Genomic DNA, 18,312 nt, shown 5'->3' on the forward strand with positions numbered 1-18,312 from the left:
ACTCATTGCCACTACTTGCTGCTCAGTATAGGTTCTACATCTTGCATTGTGTAGTATGCCCGGTTGGAGGAGTTGTTTCTGGTTGCTCAGGCCTAAAATCACAGGTGGAGGGAGGCTGGTTTTAATGTCCCACTTTCTCCTAATAGGTGCTACAACATCCGTATTTTTAGTTTATGCATGGATTTGTGTCTCTGATAACCCTCCTGTGTCCCTCTAAGGTTGGATTGGCTGATCATGTCATTATAAAATACTATAGTTTCAGTTGGAAGAACTAAGATGCCTCTTCAGGAGAAAAAAAAAACACGTATTCTTTTTCATCTGTTTTCAGAGTTTCTGCACCAGAAGAAACCACATTTCATCTGCTGCACTTGTCATTAATGAGAGAATATATTGACTATGAATTTTCATCTTTAAGAGTAAGTTTCATCTATTAAATGTGCTTCACTTTTAATGCCCTTTAAAAAAAAAGAATGAAATTCATGGAAATGTTCTTCCTTCCAGGACAAGATCTCATTTGAATATGATATAGACAGAATAATTGATGACTGGATTTTAATGGGATTTCTTGTGGGCAATGATTTTATTCCTCATCTACCTCATTTGCACATTAACCATGATGCACTGCCTCTGTTGTATAGAACGTACATGAGTGTCTTACCAGAACTTGGAGGTACGTACTCTTAACTATATTGGGGGATGCATTGTTTAAAGGGGTTTTACGAAAAAAGGGGTAAAAAAAAAGGGGTGGGTGGGGTTCTGAGACTATATACCATTAATTACCTATCCTCAGGCTAGGTGATCAGTGTGTGAACTCTGTTTACAGGAGTGCTGTGAATCGGGCTGAGCTAATGTACAGGGCTGTCCATGCTATGTACTGAGCAATGGCAGCAGTACACATGCGAGCCCCGTTCTTGAACACCCACTTTTTTTTTTTTTTTTTTATTGCTGCCATGGTGTTCCAGTACAATTTTTACACTTCTGACATGTACAAATAAAAGCTGTATAATGATAATAATCACACACTCCCACCACCCATATATTTTCTGAAACTATGTATCTGGCATACTGAGAACATACCACCCAACACTTTCAACGCACAAATGCCTCCATGCAATGTACTGCACAAGATCAAGCTGGAATTTTTAGTGTTGATTCAACCATGATCAGAGTTTCCATTTTTTTTTGGCAATAGCACACCGGGCAATACACAGTAACTTCCTCTCGGGACTGTCTCGCCTGTTCTTCGCTCTTTTGAGTATCGAGTCCGTTTCTTCCCTCAACTCCTACAAACATCAAATGTACTCGCCAAGCAGGAGTTTGATTGTACATACCACCAATTAGTCTGTCCAAATCTGCTTTCAGAACAGCTTAACTGCTAAAGTACAAAGGCATCAGCCTCCCTACTTGATACCACCCTAATAAGTTTGCATGCGCCTTTTGCGGATTGGCAACGTAAGGCCCATTTACGTGCAAAGACAATCTTTCAAATGATTGAAAAATTGATAGTTCTAGCGATCATTTTGTATAAAGTACTAATGGGCACTAATGCACATTAGCACTTTATCAGCTTCATTTGCATGTAAATAAGCCTCCAGCAGCTATTTGCAAATCCTGGCATGTGGTCTGAACTTTGCATGGGCTGCCAGCTGAATACCATATAATCAGCTGCTCCCATGGAGAACACAGCTTGCGGTCCCTGCTATCTCTCTCCAGGCTGAACAATGGATTTTATGCTCACCTAAAAATCATCATTCAGCTGAAGAATAAAAGATGGAAGCATTTGCATGCAACAATGATCGCTCAAGAACCATTGTTTAAACTAACTTTGAGCGAAAATGGTTGCATGTAAATGGGGCTTTATTTAGCCTCCCTCCTGATGGGAACACTTTCCAGTCTTCATTGTCTTTGCGTTGCTATGGAGAGCGCCGCCCCCCCCCCCCCCCCTGTCTACCAGCAGAAAATCATAGCAATTATCCGCTCACGGGCGGCAAATCGCAGCATAGGCTGACCGTGGAGAGCCATCTGCAGTCTCCTGCTTCCACGGTGGAGATCCGCCGCGGGATATCGCAACGCCCGGGGACAGGGAGCCTAACTGTGTTCCCAATGAACATTTGACGAATAATGAATTTTACCATAAGTAACAAACCTGTTCTATTGCTCCCCCTGTGGTTAATGAAGGCTGCACAGTAGGAGAGATGACAGTAAAAGATAGTGATCTTTCTGTTGTGACTTGCAGCTTTTCCTCTTCCACCCCTCCAACACACAACCAGGAAGTAAAACTTTTTATCTTGCTCTCCAACCTCACATGAGAGCTGCACCTCAAATATGCAAGTAGCTTTTATCCTGGTATCATTTTAGCAGCTAAGATTTGAGCTTAAATATGATACCAAGATCTCACTTGAAGCCCTTACATGTGTCGCAGCAGTGTTATTAAAGTTATGACTTACTACATATCTCATAGGAAGTGAAAGGGTTGACCATTAATTTTAAAGGGCTTTTTCTATTACTACTTTTTCTTCATTCATTATGTAACAATGCACTAATATATTAGTTAGTGTGTATGTATGTGTGTGTATATGTATATGTGTGTATGTATATAGTGTGTGTATGTATAAAGTGTGTGTGTGTGTGTATGTATGTATGTATGTATGTATGTATGTATGTATGCTTGTATGTATTACCTTGGTTAGGTATTCCTTTCTATCTGAGTCATGGGATCTCCATTCTGAGCAGCGCAGATTGACTAGCCTTAGAGCATAAATCAAAGTTAGTTTTTCAATCTGGATAATTCCTGTGTGATAGGAGTTTCTGTGGTAAGGTCTATCAGTTACTGCTGATGATCAGAGGCTCCCGTCACACAGTTATAATGAAGGAGATCACCGCTCCTCCTCCTGACTGTATACTTATGGTCTGTCGTTCAGCTCTAGGAGCACAGAATATAATGGTCATATTTTCCCCCTAAGCAGAGATGGTGCAGTCTCTAACTGCTCATGTAATACTGCGCTGGTACAGCATGGGGTTGACCGCACAAAATAGTGAAAGCAGAAATCTCAGCATCGAGATGGCATCTGATCCCCCTCAGACAGGAGGTTGCACTGCTTTGAAGTGACAGCAGTACACAGAGGAGACCTCCAGAGTGTGACAGAGGGGGGAGAGGGATGGAAAAACCTGTTTTCACTAGAGTGGCCCTTTAATATCATTACACTTTATTTATAGACGGCCGTGTCCATGCAGTTTTCTTTGCTTTGTATACAGGGTAAAAACTGTTGCACTCTTGATGGAAGAGCAGTATCCTCAGAATTTACTGTCTTGCTGAAGGGATGGGGTTCTATATAAAAAGTAGAGATAGTAACAGGTAGCACGTTCTGGCGGGTCCCTTAAATCGTCATGAGTAACATCTCAAAAATCATTATGGATTTAAAAGTAGAATAAAATGAATATAAATTCACAAATGTCATTTTAAGTGCTGTTTATTAGTGGCTGTGACATGTTTAATGCTTTTATTTTCTATCTTTTAGGCTACATAAACAAGAATGGCTATTTGAACTTGGTTCACTTTGAAAAGTATCTTGCTAAACTTTCAGCTGTAAGTTGTGTTTTGTTTTTTTTTGGGGGGGGGGGGACTTTGGGAAAATAAAATAACAATGAGTTCGAAATTCTGGTGACTCTTTTAGAAACCTGTTCAGTTCTTTCAGACCATCCATGAAAATTAACCATTTAATAATCTGTTGGACCAATCATAATGGTACCAGAAGAGGTAGTGAAAATTGTAGGTGTTTTAATAACTTTTGGCTCAGATAATAATTTCACATGGGTGTAAATGCAGTCTTGTAATTAACTTTTGCCAATGCATTGAGTAGATTGCTGATTACTCTTCATTATCAATGAAACTGCTGAAAACATTACTGTGAAATATGTGCACAACACTGACTATGGGGAAGTTACTGTAATCCTATGTTGATACATTATTGTAGCTTAACCCCCTTGTCCAAATGGTCTGCCCATGCAATATATAATAGAGCTATTCTGGCTGTCAGAAAGCACAGGAAATCATATGAAAAAATAATGCAAACCTTTTAATACAGAAGCAAAGCTTGATAAAAAACATTGGGTAGATTATGAGATATAAAAAAAAATACTTTTTGGTCTTCTTGAAGTTCAAATTGGCTTCAAATTTAAGGAGGTTTTCCAGGACTTTAATGCCTATACTTCAGATAAGCCAACAATATCAGATTGGTAGTGGTTCAACTCCCGTGCCCCCACTGATCAGCTGATTCACGATGCCATAGCACTCCAGCAAGCATTGCAGTCTCTTCATGGTTTACCAGCCTCCATTGTACATTTTGTAGCCACTGTGTCTAGTCCTGCTCACTTGAATTAGACTGAACTGCAGTACCAGGTACAGCCACTATGAAGTGCTTACAAGCTATGCTTGGTGAGCAATGAAGAGGCCACTGGTCTCTGTGGGCTGACACGACTGCTTCAGTCAGCTAATTGGTGGAGGTCCCAAGAGTCAGGCCACAACAGATCGGAAATTGATTAAACTACTTTAAGGATATTACTGTCCCAGATAATGCCTCTTCACATTTTAAAACCTTCTAAAGATTGTCTCTTCAACAACCTCTTGCCATTTGACCTGTTGGAACATGGAGTGACAGATGCCCATCACCCACTTGGGTTTCATCTCTAAGTGGAGAGCTGGAAATACCTGCGGGACACCGCAATACCTTTCCCCTGTAACAGCTAATGTAGGGAAAATGTAGCACCTCACATATATTAAAAGGTGTTTTCTAGGATTTTGTTCTTTTTTTGGAGTTTGAAGACAAACTCCTTCAAACTCCAAGAAGAAAACTTCCACTCGTAAGCACAATGTTAATTGCCTGAAGTTATTTATTATGCAGGCTTATTAAATGCATTGCCTTATCTTCAGACAGTTGTTCAGTCGTTCCTTTCACGTCTTGTGTTCGCAGTTTGACCGAGAGCATTTCAATGAAATCTTTGTTGACCTAAAATGGTTTGAAAGTAAAGTTGGCAATAAATACCTCAATGAAGCTGCGGGCCAAGCTGCCGAGGAAGCTGAAAATTGTAAGAAAAACAAGAACAAGGTGAGTGGCTTGTCCCTAAATTGGGATACAGCGGCTGCCAGTGGCCATTATTGTCCTGCTATGCAGATTAGACTATTAAAGGGGTTTTCTGACATTGGTGACAGTAGGGTGTAGGCAGGAGAGGAGATGTATATGTGTAATAAAAAAACACACACCTCCTGCTGCGTGTTGCTCCCGTCTATTTGCATCGGCTGCAGTGGTGACTTGGGTAGTTTACCCACGGGACTGCTGCAGCCAGTGGAAGGCCAGCAAGGAGGGGGGGCGCCTAAAACTATATACAAGAGCTAACTTGGAAAACCTCTTAACCCCTTGAGTGGCAGGTTTCCTACCACCCTGCCGTGCCCACCAGGGCAGGTTTTTTAAAATGGTCTAATCATTGAATTTCAACTAGTTTTGCAGTTGCGTCTCAAGAGCCATAACTTTTTCATTTTTCCATTGACATGGCCATATGAGGGCTTGTTTTTTGCGGGACAAGTTGTGATTTTTTAAACAGGGGGGAGGAAAAAAAGAAATGGGGAAAAAAGAAAAAAGGGGCCATGTCATTAAGGGGTTAAATAATGTATTAACTTCCTTCTCTGGGTCATTACGACGCACACGGATACCACATGTGTGATTGTATTTTTGATTTTTTACAAAGTAAAGGGAGACAAGTGTTTTTTTTTATTTTTTTTAAATAATTTTTTTACTTTTTTTTTTTTTAATTAAAAAAAATTTATTTTTTTTTGTCCCTTTAGGGGACTTCCATAGGGACCCATCAGGACCCCTGATCACATTCCGGGGGTCCGATGGTGACAGCCCTTTACATGCTGCAGTGACAGCCCTTTACATGCTGCAGTCACATAGACTGCAGCATGTAAAGGGTTAACACAGCAGAGATCGGAGGTTTTCTCTGATCTCTGCTGTAAGAGCTAGTACCTAGCTGTCCTCTGACAGCTAACAACCAGCTCTCCCTGCCACAGAGACCATCGGCTTGCTTCTGACAAGCCGATGGTCTCTATGGCAACCTGTAAACAAAGCAGGACATTGCCGACATGTCGGCAATATCTTCTGCTGGTTTTTCAAAGCCCTTGCACTGCTCTGTGTGGGTCTGTGCAGGCAGAGCACACTGTCACAGCTTGTGGCATTGTGCTCTGCAGCTCCCAGAGTAATACATAGCCTGGAAATCTTCCGGGCTATGTTGCTATGAGCAGTGGAGCTCGTCACGGAACTTTTCCGGGCGTGCCACTCAAGGGGTTAAATGGTCAATTTTGGGTTAGAATGTTAATCGCACTGCTAATGCACTTAAATGACTCTTGTGATCGGACTTGGTGTCTGCAAAAAGCAGTGGATTATTTCCTGTATATGACAGTGAACATCACCTCTGGGTAACTTTGCACCATTCATGAGGCTGCCTTCACGTCTGGTTCCGATTTCTGGTCTGTTCTGGAAGCAGTAAAGGGGAATCCCCTGGCTGAACGGCTCCGTCTTATGACTGAACCGAACTGTGACACATGGGGTCTGTCCGATTTGCATTTGGCTGTCCGGTATTTGTCCAGAAGAAAAGGTGCTTTACGCAGTGCTTTTTCTTCCGGTATTTTGTGTTGGCGCTGCGAGGGACCCTCCGACTGAAGGTGTGACGCCCGCCTAATATACGTTGAACTGGAATTGATTTTGTTTTGTTTTCGTGTTTTCTCAGGTGTCAGATGATGCACTTTGTTTAGGTGCGTTAGAAAAAGATGGCGAGGAAGATGCTAAATGTAAGTAAACATATTTCCTTTTTTGTTGGGATTTAAAGGTTGTCTCATGACAACTGTTGGGCATGTGTAACAACATTACACTTCTGTCTGGGATCTGGCTGGCCACAGCTCTCCCTGGCAAAATCAGTGGTTTGTCAGGCATGCTGGGAGCAAGAAGCGCAGTGATCGGCTACATTCTCAGGGGTTGTCTCTGATGAAACCTCTCCTTTTAAATGGCATGTATGTTAGTGGTGTGGAGACTGAAACTACCCTGCTGTAATGAAGTAGGAGAGGTGGCAAAGTGGAAGATGAGTTGCTATACCATGTAACATTTGGCTATTTATGTAGCTGACCATGATGATTTTTTCCAGTGTGCTTTGATAAGTTGCAGATTTTTTTTTTCTTTTACCGCAACTGACCTATGTACTGTAACTTTAATTGTGTTCATTCCTCTGGTTTAGCTGAAGATCCTGAAGAAGATGATCTTTTTGAGACAGAGTTTAGACAATATAAGAGATCATACTACATGACAAAAATGGGAGTGGAGGTTGTGTCCGAGTGAGTATCAAGGATAATTAGGTTTACCAGTGTTGCTAAAAAAAAAAAAACAGTCGGCACATCCTAACAAAGGGGAATAAATGTGCAAACGCAGATCTGCTATGACTGCATTGTAAAAGCAAACAGACACTGTGTGGGTGCTAAGAAATATGCAAGCATGTAGCATTGCTGTTATATGTACCATAGCAGGAAGTTCGCTTCTTAGTGCACATTTTGATCAGATTGTATGAACTTTGATGGGAAAAAAAAAAAAAGCTAAAAACCTCAAATTTATAGACCTTAATAGAAGTAAAGCAATAAAAAAAAAACCAACATATTACCTGTTCACATAAAACTTGGCACCTGCACGGTGCGGCTGCTTCTTCATGTGTTGGCTTTAGGGTGATTTGATTCAACTTTTTTTTTTTTTCCCTTCAGCTGACATGTTAATTATTAATTGGTAAACATTGTGGGAATCAAGAGTTTCTATTTTGTATCCTTGTATATACACTGCTCAAAGAAATTAAGAGAACACTTCAGCATCACAGTATAACCCCAAGTCACTTACATTTCTTGGGGGTGAGTTAGAAGGCTTTCTCTGGGCTTCCCCGAAAACAGAGGTTGGGTTAGAGGGTATGGGGCTAGAGAATAGATTCCTCTAGCCCCACGCCCTCTTGATTAGAGGAGAATTACTATGAGAACCTCTCTAGCCCTCGCCCCCACTCTCTGGAAAGCCCTCTAGCCCCGCCCCTTATCCAAATGTAGTGAGATGGGTAAGAAATCCCCTGTAGCTCCGCCTCCCCCCTCTCTCCTCACTATGGGGGATGCCAAAGCTCTTTTGCGATCTTCTCCTATTAATTTGCAGCAGTGCTGGCCCCTTTGAAAATAATGAGCGATATTGTAGATTTTTTTTTCTTTATTGCAACATAGAGTGAAAACGTCGCAAATGAAAATGAATCCATTGAGAATCGTTGGTTTCAGAATCATGCGTTTTTCACTCACGCTTGCATCACAGGAAAATCTATTGCCAGTGTAGAAGAGCCCTTACTGATAGCATGAGGCATTACCTGCAACCCAGTCAGGTTGCACAGCTAGTCCTGCTTCTCTAGGAATGGCACGTTCATATGTGCGGTGACAAGAAGGTGTACAGTGTCTCTCAGTACAGTCTCGAGCATGGATCATGGACATTACACTAGAAGAGTTGGGCAGGGCTATAGAAGGGTATCAACCCACCATTAGGCCAGGTATTTACTGCTTTATGAGGAAGAACAGGAGGAGAACTGCCAGAGCTCTACAAAATGACCTCCAGCGGGCTACTGGTTTGCATGTTTCTGGCCAAATAGTCAGAAACCAATTCCATGAGGGTGGCATCAGGGTCTGCCCACCTGTAGGGGAACCTGTTCTCACAGCCCAGCACTGTGCCCTTGATTGGAATTTACCAGGGAACACCAGAGTTGTCAGGTCTGACATTGACACCGCGGTCTCTTCACAGATGAGAGCGGGTTCACACTGAGCATGATTCATTCATTGAGATCCCATGTGTTATTTAAATGTTCCCTTAATGTTTTTGAACAGTCATTTCTGAATGTGTATGACTACTTCTTAACCATTTATTTCATTATTCATCTTTTTTGTTTCTATTTCCCTCTTTTGCACCTTATTCTTCAAAGTGAGTTTCTGGCTGACCAAGCTGAGTGTTATGTTCAGGCTATACAATGGATTTTGCACTATTACTATCATGGAGTCCAGTCGTGGAGTTGGTGGGTAATTTTTTTGAATTCCTTAGTTTTTTTCCCTCTCCCCAGTGATCTTTTTAATGGAAGTCTCTGAATGCATTCATATGTCTTGTGTAATGAAGATAAAGTATTGCAGTCTCTAGGGATTTCCAGGCTGCTCCAAAGTAGGCCAATCTGCTCTCCAGACGACTATCCTTTCCATGCCGATGTTATCTTTCAACATTTCACTTTGCGGTCATTGAGAGATTACATTTCCTTATTTCTAGCTTGCATTTAGGTCTTGGAAGGCGTTCTTCTCTTTTCTCTCACAATACACCATGCAGAATAACTTGCTTTGAAGTAAAAACCGATTATGTTAAGTACTTTATAGAAGTGCAGTTGAGCTTGCTTGTCAGGAATGATTTAATTCGTGGAAGAACCGTCCAGTGGGTTCAGACTTGACTCACTTTAAAAGTGGTTCCAGATTTGGCCATCCCAGGTGAACCTTTATGGTGAGATAGTGATGCTGTAACCAATCTGACAAATCTGACTCTTAGAGTAAACAATCTTTATCTATCTATATATATGCATTAGATTAACTTGCTTATGTGATTAATGTACATATCTTTCAAGTGGCTCAGAAAAACACATTGATCTGCCTGCTAAACTACTTCAGTTCCTTCAGCACGCTGATCTGAAGTCCCTGAGCGCTCACTACTTGGTTCACATGTCACACTTGTTTCACCATCCCTAAATTCACTTTGCTATTTCCTTAAATGTTGCAGTGCCATAAGCTCTGCACCACCTATGTTATAGTCAAACATGGCAGATTGGTTTCAATATCAGGAACTTGGATATTAATCCCTTCACGTCATATGACGTAAGGTTACGTCATGGCAGCGGGCTACTTAACGCGACATTGCGTAACCTTACATTATGTGGATAGCACAACATCAGAAGAGATCCAGCGGCCGGCCTCCTGCTGGATGGTGGTTCCAGATTTGAACACACTTTTTATCCTGCACGGAAAAAAGCATTAAAAAAACCCCAAAAATCTGAGACAAAATGCTTATTTTGTTTGTTTTACCTCCTAAAAGTGCTACAAAAAGAAGAAAAAAAGGCCTTTCTGTCCATGGAAAAATAGTTATAGGACTTTGAATGCAGCGATTTAGAAAAAAAAAATTCCAAAAGTTTTTATTGGGGAAATCGTACAGACCCACAGAAAAAAAATGTATTGTCATTTATGCTGCATGATTAGTGCTGTGAAAAAAAAACATTAAAAAATTAATGTTTTACAATATAGTCTCTATGTACCCAAAAATGGCACCAGTAAAAACGACTGTTCGCCACGCAAGAAACAAGCCCTTCTACGGCCGCGTCAACAGAAAAAAAAGTTATGGCTTTTGAAAAGTGGAGATGAAAATCCCCCAAAAATCGTTGCACCCTTATCCCCAAAATAGGCCATGTCCTTAAGGGATTGAAGACTTCTTAAATACAAAACTTAATTTGTTTCTATGCTGCTTACTGGGGCTGTCCAACACTCTGGTAAATTATGTAAGACTTTGCATACTTCTCAATAGTCAATTTGTTCTTATAAGCTCTCTGATCTGAATTTTAGGTATTACCCCTACCATTATGCACCTTATCTGAGTGATATTTGTAATATCAGCCAGTTGAAGCTGAAGTTTGACTTGGGGAAACCCTTCATGCCGTTTGAGCAGCTCCTTGCTGTGCTTCCTGCTGCTAGTAAAGACTTGTTGCCTCAGTCGTATCAGGTAACCATTACTGCTTACAACTCATGGCTCACTGTTGTGTTTTGTTGTATCAGGGAAACATTGCCTTTCTCTTTCCATAGAGTTTAATGACCAGCGAAGACTCTCTAATCATTGATTACTACCCGCAAGATTTTAAAACTGACCTTAATGGAAAGCAACAAGAGTGGGAAGCGGTGGTACTGATTCCCTTCATTGATGAGGCAAGTTATGATTGTATCTCAGAACGCAGGCAGATATTTGTATATACTGCAGATGGACATTGGGTTAGAATTCTACATTCCTGTTAAGATTGACAGGATTCCCTGAAGCATGTTGTCTACAGAGGAGTTGGGTCGTCCCCCTTTATTGGACATGGTTTCCAAAAAATATATTTTCACTAGAATGGAGGGGTGGTCGGGGTGCCATTGTACAGGGAAAAACTGGCAAACGGCCTGTTGAATTTCAAGATTGTTGGCTACCAAGCAAGTAGACCATATGGATCAGAAACTGATGGCAAAACCTAGCAATATTTCATCAGTTTCTGTGATGGCAATAACCATTTCATACAAACTTTCTGCAAACTTTTATACAGCGAATGTGAAAGACCTCAATGAGCCAATGATGCATCTGCCTGTGTAAACGGGCTGCCCAAGTCAACTCTGCCACCGTTCGCTCATTCAAACCATATATCATTTGGTGTAAACTTGACCCTAAGGCAACTTTCTCCCATATAACTAAGAAATGAAGCTGAATGAGTACGGGGCAGTAAATCTGTTTTATGTATCTGCAGATTCGATTGCTGGAAGCCATGGAGCCGTGCAACAAACGCTTGACAGAGGATGAACAAAATAGGAACCAGCATAGTGAGTGCTTGAAGTACTGGTATGACAAAGAGACCAACTTCAAATACAACTCCCCATGGCCAGAAAAGTTTCAAAGCATCGAGTGTTGCCATGCAAGGTAAGGTCATTTGCAAAGTTGGCTGCATTGTCTTGGAGAAACAGCCAGAGCGGAGTCTGTCATCTATCTGTGTATATAAACATCAGATTACTTGTTCTGGAAATGATTTAGACGTTTTAATGTAGTATTAGTTTTGTAGCATAATGGTTTTACTGTTGACCTGGGTTCACACGATGTTAAGCTTTGCATTGAGCTGTTCATCATGGAGTTCCATTCGAATACCAGAAAACTGTATTCACATGGAACCGTAGTCGAACCACTGACTTTAATGAGCCAAACAAAGGAGTGAACTTGAGTCTTTGTGTGATCTAGTTTCTGCTCCTCTGTCTTTTTTGGAGGACACATTGGCATATATGACTTCACCTTTGTGTTTTTCCCTAAAAAGATGGAAACAAGTGAAAACCATGTCATACAAAAACTAAAGTTTGCACCTCGGCAGTTTGGTCTCTTACTAGTCACTAGATTTCGGGCTCTGTGCCCCTGTATAATTAGAGCAATGGTCGAGCATGAATGCTACCACTGTTTCTTTGGCAGTCCAATAGGGATAAACAGAGTAAGACACTCGGAAATGTCTGTACCATCCATATGGGGCAACACATGGGTTCTGTTCATGAAATCGGTGGGGTCCCAGCCTTCAAGCCTCAACTGATTGCACTTGTCTCTTATACTGTCAATCTGGAAAAAGTTTAAAACTTAACACCGCTTCTTTAAAGGGAAACTGTTACTGCCCTAAAGCACCATAAACTAACTTATGGTGCTGTTAGTGCAGGTGACAGGGAGGCGGGTGCTGTAATTTTTCATACTCACCCGCTTCCTGGTTTCTGTGGTGCCCGCCTGCACTGTTAGATTGTGTTTGTTCTCCAAGCTACATTTTGTTAGTAATCCATTCAGAAATCCAAGTAATTCCAAAGGGTTCACTGACTTTCTTGGAAGTATAGTACAGAATGTTATAGATCTAATCTGTTCATTTTTCTCTACGGTAGGAGTAAGATTATTTCACTGGATGCATGGCATGTTTCTATGGGCGATAACAAGATTACTAATGTGAACAAGAGTGCATTATATTTCTGTGGCTTCCCAACTCTGAAGCATATTAAACACACGGTAAGTTCTACTAGTCACAGCCACTTATTGTGGAATTGTATATGGAACTCCAAGGGATTCCAAACTGCACTAGTCTTCTCAATTTAAAGGACATCAAATAGATGAACCTCTAATATGCATATAGTCATGAGAAATATTGCAAGTACTTTGCTAGTTGCGCTTGTCTAGAGTCACAGTATATCTTGTAGTTCATTCTACCCGGGGGGTATTTTTTGGCTCTAACTTCACAAGTCCAAGCAACCCCTGTTCAGTGTTTGTACAGATTTGCATAGCGGGGAATTCAGTGATCTGTGCGAATTCCCTACAGAATCCCCTTATTTTTAGGGAGATCACCTAGGTGTGAGGAGAGTTATAAGGTCATGCATGAATCTAGATCTTGATGAGAATAGATTATGAAACTTGATGTGACCCAAGATCAGTACATGCTAAGTATATCATTTTTGTATCTATTTCTTACTTGTCATACTGCAATATATTTCTCTCTATAGTTTTCTTTGAAGAAAGCAGGGATTCAGGTTTTCCAACAAAGCAGCCGAGGAGAGAATATGATTTTAGAGATTGTTGTAGATGAGGACTCTGAAGATAATGTAAGTTACTTCATCAGACGTTTAGTACCTAGATACTGATTGTATTATAGCACTATTGTAAAGATGATATGCTGCTATTCATGCTTTGGTTCTTCTGTCCACAGGAAGTGGAAATTGTGGCTTCTGCTGTGCTGGGGAAATCCGTGTTTGTGAATTGGCCTCACCTTGAAGAAGCTCGAGTGGTTGCAGTGTCAGATGGAGAAATGAAGTATGTTCAATATCTTAAAGGGGGGAGGGGGGAGGTCCAAGTTTAGAAAAACATGGCCTCTTTCTGCCATGGAAGAGGGCCATACCTGTGCACAGGTTGTGCAGCTCAGAAGCATTCTAAAGTAAATTGGAGCTGCAATACTAGCCGTAACCTGTGGAAATGGGTGGTGCTGTTTCTAGAAGAAGGCAGTCATGTTTTTCTAATCCTAGACAAGCCCCTTCAAGTCACTTTTCTACAAAACTTGTAATATATATTGATTGAAGTTGATTACTTGTGGAATTATACAGGAGGTGTTGGAGGTTCCTTACTTTTTTTTTTTTGCTTGCATATTTTAGATTTTTCTTGGAAGAATCTCAAGGAACCCAGAAGCTGTACATTGGTGGGGTGATTCCGCCGACAAAAATAATTCATGTTGGCAACAAAGAGCGAAACATCTGGGTGAAGGAAGTGCAAGGAATTCATGAATAGTGAGTTCATAATGAAAGGCTGATCTAGTAATTATTATAGTCATTAGTAGCATTTTGTAATTCTCCTTTCCCTTAATATGTTAAAATATTGAGCATTACTATAATATTATATTATAAAACTTTCTTTTTTTATTTCAAGCTACCAGAAAAGAAAAGGAGTAATCATAAACGACACGTCGGTAGTTATATACGCACAGCTACTTACTGGCCGTCGGTACCGGGTATCCCATAATGGAGATGTTGTCCTGGAGAAGCAGTGGTCTAAGCAGGTTCTCCCCTTTGTATACCAAGCTGTTGTGAAGGTGAGCGCTGCAGGGTTAATGGTAAAGCCTTTGGACACTAGATGGTTTGTAGAATGGATGCTTTAATTCGCTGCCTTATTTCAGGATATTACAGCTTTTGAATCGGCCTCATCTCAATTTAAGAAACTTGGTGAACTGTTTTCAACTGGAAGTGTGGTCTTCATGCTTGGCATTCCATACTACGGCTGCATGGGAGAGGTATATTTTCTAATCCGCTACGTGCTAGCCATATAATTTGCTTTGTTAGACTTTGCATGTGTGTTTGAAAGACTAATAAACAGCTTTTCTTTTCTCCAACCCTCAGGTGCAAGATTCATCTGATGTTCTCAGTGAGAACAGAGTTCGTGTTCTATTTAGCATTACCTGTGAACCAGAGCTAGATGCCTTAATACAAAACCAGCATGTAAGTTGACAGTGCTCATTATACAGTTTACGACTCATGACAATCTTTTCTCACACCTTTTTAAGTCTAAAGGTGCTTTTACACGCAGTGATTGTTTGGATTCCCACGGTCCAGCGAGAATCTGAATGATTACACTGTGCAACACAATTCTTGTAACCGATAAGCAGATAGGCGGCCTACAGTAACTTAAGTGCGCTGCATTCAAATATGATATCCGTTTTTTTCTGCCACGTAAGCTTTTCCAGTTATGAAGAATAATGTAATCCGATTGCCGTTGTATTGTATTGTATTTTTTGGAAATCTGCCCATACAATTAATCCAGTCGGCTCACCATTAACCTTGCTTAATAAAAAGAATAACCAAAAGTGATTGCACAACTATTTCACAATCACTGTTACACACCGCGTGCTGACTGAAGACTGTAAGGGTAGGTTTCTGTAACGTATAGGGTATGTTTCTACGTGGAGGATCCTCCAGCAGTACGCTGTAATTAATGAACGGGGTTTTACAGGTCATTGAGTAGACTAAATAAAAGAATTAGTCATTAAAATGAAATCACATGTTTAGTATCACTGCGTCCGTCAAAGTCTGATCTAGCAAAGTAATGCATTATTTACCCCGCACGGTGAACATCGTCTGGAAAAAAAAATTTATGACAGAAATGCGCTTTCTTGGTCATTCTGTCTGCAAGAAAAAAATGCAATAAAAAGCAATCCAAAATGACGCAAACTGTAGGACGTCTTGCAAGAAATGAGCCCTTGCACAAGTATGTGGAAAAATAAAGTTATTGCTCACAGAAAATGGTGGCAGAAAATAATCAAAAAAAAAAAAATGTAAATGTCTTCTTAAAAAATAAAAAAAAGGACCGTATATACCAGAGTATAAACCGACTTTTTTTTTTTTAAATGCTGAAAAAGCCTTCCTCTGCTTATACTTGAGTGAGGGTCCCGTACTCAAGCCTCATTCACATGAACCATAAAAAAAGAATGTATACTTGCCCCTATCCCCGGTCCGCTTTGCCCCCATTCAGTCAGTGATGTTCATTCATGTGTATAAGTGCAGGAACACCCAACAGATCGTCACGTGTAAAAGCACCCTTAGACCGGCTGTCCACGGGCGTTGCAATATACCGCCGCGGGGAAGCCCTAATGTCACCACAGTTTTCCGTGATGAACCTATCTTAATGATGGGTTAAGCGTGGCATGCCGTGATTTTTAGATGCAAGTAATTTTCTGCTTGTGTACTTTGGGCTGCGCTTTCCATAGTTATCTTATGGAAAGCGTGTCTTGTGTGCGATTTTATCGCCGTAGATCATGCTATGGCAAATCGCCTGTGGGCAGCCAGCCTTATAGCAACCACTTAGATCCCTGTGGAACTGGCTTCTTGTTGCTAATAGCCAGAGATGTTTGGCTGTGTTTCTAGAATAGACCAGTGCTAATCAGCCCTAGATATCTGAATACAATTTGTCATTTGTCCTCGGTGTTTTAGCATCTAACGAGTTCCTATTTGTTTTTGTAGAAATATTCAGTAAAATATAATCCTGGCTATGTCCTGGCTAGCCGCCTGGGAATTAATGGTTACCTTGTTTCAAGGTTCACAGGAAGTATTTTCATTGGTAGGGGGTCCAAACGAAAGTAAGTATAAATGTAAATAAAAATATTCCCCTGAATGATTTTATTTTTAAAGTTGGTAGTTTTTTTTTTTTTCTTTTTAATTTGTCATTTCACAAGCAACTGTTTTATCTTGGCCAATTCATTGACTTGGGTTAGATGGTTATTCAGTAGAGATGAGCGAGCATACTCGCTAAGACAAACTACTCGAGTGAGTAGTGCCTTATTCGAGTACCTGCCCGCTCGTCTCTAAAGATTCGGGTGCCGGCGGGGGTGAAAGGTGAATTGCGGCAGTGAGCAGGGGAGCGGGGGGGAGAGAGGGATCTCCCTTGCGTTCCTCCCCGTTCTCCCCCGCCGCTCCCCGCCCCCCACGGCACCCGAATCTTTAGAGACGAGCGGGTAGGTGCTCAAGTAGTTTGCCGTAGCGAATACGCTCGCTCATCTCTATTATTCAGTAAATCACTTGAAATGGCTTTACTACGGATTGCTATTTAACAAATCACTTCATTCATTCTCAGCATATGGCTGTATTTGTGTGCAATTTTTACCACAATTCTAAAACTGACAGTAAAAAAAATAAAATGCTTTTTTTCGTAATTTTAAAGGAATATTTCCATATCAGCCATAGATTTCCTATCTCAACCATGAAACGCAGTTTCATCATCACTCTGCTGGGTAGTACAGGAACAGCCAAGATAGCAGCCTTTCAGTGTTTCCGTAACTCCTGTGTCAAGGAAACTGCGTAGCTCACTTTAATGGTGGTTACAGAAATGGCGTAAGGCTGCCACCTTGGGTGTTCCTGTAACACTTGGCGAGGTAGTCAGGAAATCGCCTGCAGGTTTCACATCTAGGCCATAAAATGCTAAGACTAGCCCTCTAAAAAGGAATGGAGGAAGCAGTAAAAATATAGCCTATGTCCCGAATGGATTGCTCAGGCTTCATCAAAAGCCTAACTGGTAAAATGTGTAGGTTTTCTGTCTGGTTTTTGAGCACGTGGTGCACGACTCGCCTGTGTGATACACCCTTGACATCATAGTGTACTCCAATTATAAGCAAGTTTCCATAAATCAGTAGTACAAGAGAAGATGGGGAAACTGTAGTCTTACTACTTACAGGAAGAATGCGTTTTTCCCCTTCGTTGGTCTCCTCTCCTGTTCTTCCTCTCCCTGCATTAATTAATCACTTTAAATTCATCCTTAACCCTTTAGTGACCACGCATGCGTGTTTTCAGGTACTGGGTATCTGGGCTCTATTCTACAGGGCTGTAAAAACACGCTAGCCCTGTAGAGTAAAGCCCTGGGGTTGGAGAGTGCGACAGCTCCATGCCACCTGCTACCAGAGAGCCTGGAGGAGATGTCCTGGGTGGCCGCGGTGTGCGGTCCCCGATCATGCTATTACAGTTATCCATTGGATAACAGCAATCACATACGTTTTGTTTTTTTTAAAGTTAGTTTCATCTCCTCTCTCAGATCTAGTATGTGAGAGGAGATGAAAATGCTCACCTCCGCAACGTCCCGCAACAATCTGGTCCTGCATGGCCTGGTCACTGGCTTCTGCATATGCACGCGCCATTGGCAAAATGTCCAGAAGAAGCCAGGAGAGTCTAGGAAATTTAAAAGCTCCCGGCTAGAGCCTGGTGGATAACGGCAATCATGTAAAGGTTTTAAAAAAAAAAGAAAAAAAGTTAGCTTCATCTCCGCTCGCAGTTCGGATTCCTCAGGGGAGATGAAATTACTTAAGACCCCTGGATTTGTTTCCCGATGGGGTTTTTATCCACTGACCTTTCCCTGGCTTCTGGGCATGTGGCCATCGGCAAAATGGCAAGCAAAAGTTGGGGAGGGCCCG

General features: G+C 41.3%; 1 protein-coding gene across 4 annotated transcripts in view; it reads left to right on the forward strand.

Moving 5' to 3' along the window:
* Positions 1–18,312, forward strand: part of XRN1 (5'-3' exoribonuclease 1) — a 68,833-nt gene that overhangs the window by 25,588 nt on the left and 24,933 nt on the right. For all 4 annotated transcript variants that reach the window (XM_066599502.1, XM_066599519.1, XM_066599510.1 and 1 more), the window contains exons 7-24: positions 329–416; positions 502–670; positions 3,519–3,586; positions 4,971–5,105; positions 6,781–6,841; positions 7,282–7,378; positions 9,028–9,117; positions 10,691–10,847; positions 10,928–11,047; positions 11,617–11,786; positions 12,770–12,890; positions 13,379–13,477; positions 13,582–13,685; positions 14,021–14,152; positions 14,292–14,454; positions 14,539–14,652; positions 14,759–14,857; positions 16,376–16,491. In XM_066599502.1, coding sequence (XP_066455599.1) covers positions 329–416; positions 502–670; positions 3,519–3,586; positions 4,971–5,105; positions 6,781–6,841; positions 7,282–7,378; positions 9,028–9,117; positions 10,691–10,847; positions 10,928–11,047; positions 11,617–11,786; positions 12,770–12,890; positions 13,379–13,477; positions 13,582–13,685; positions 14,021–14,152; positions 14,292–14,454; positions 14,539–14,652; positions 14,759–14,857; positions 16,376–16,491 — 2,103 coding nt within the window. The remainder of the gene's footprint in view (positions 1–328; positions 417–501; positions 671–3,518; positions 3,587–4,970; positions 5,106–6,780; positions 6,842–7,281; positions 7,379–9,027; positions 9,118–10,690; positions 10,848–10,927; positions 11,048–11,616; positions 11,787–12,769; positions 12,891–13,378; positions 13,478–13,581; positions 13,686–14,020; positions 14,153–14,291; positions 14,455–14,538; positions 14,653–14,758; positions 14,858–16,375; positions 16,492–18,312) is intronic.

Source organism: Eleutherodactylus coqui, chromosome 1 (assembly GCF_035609145.1).
Source record: "Eleutherodactylus coqui strain aEleCoq1 chromosome 1, aEleCoq1.hap1, whole genome shotgun sequence".
Classification (NCBI taxonomy): domain Eukaryota; kingdom Metazoa; phylum Chordata; class Amphibia; order Anura; family Eleutherodactylidae; genus Eleutherodactylus; species Eleutherodactylus coqui.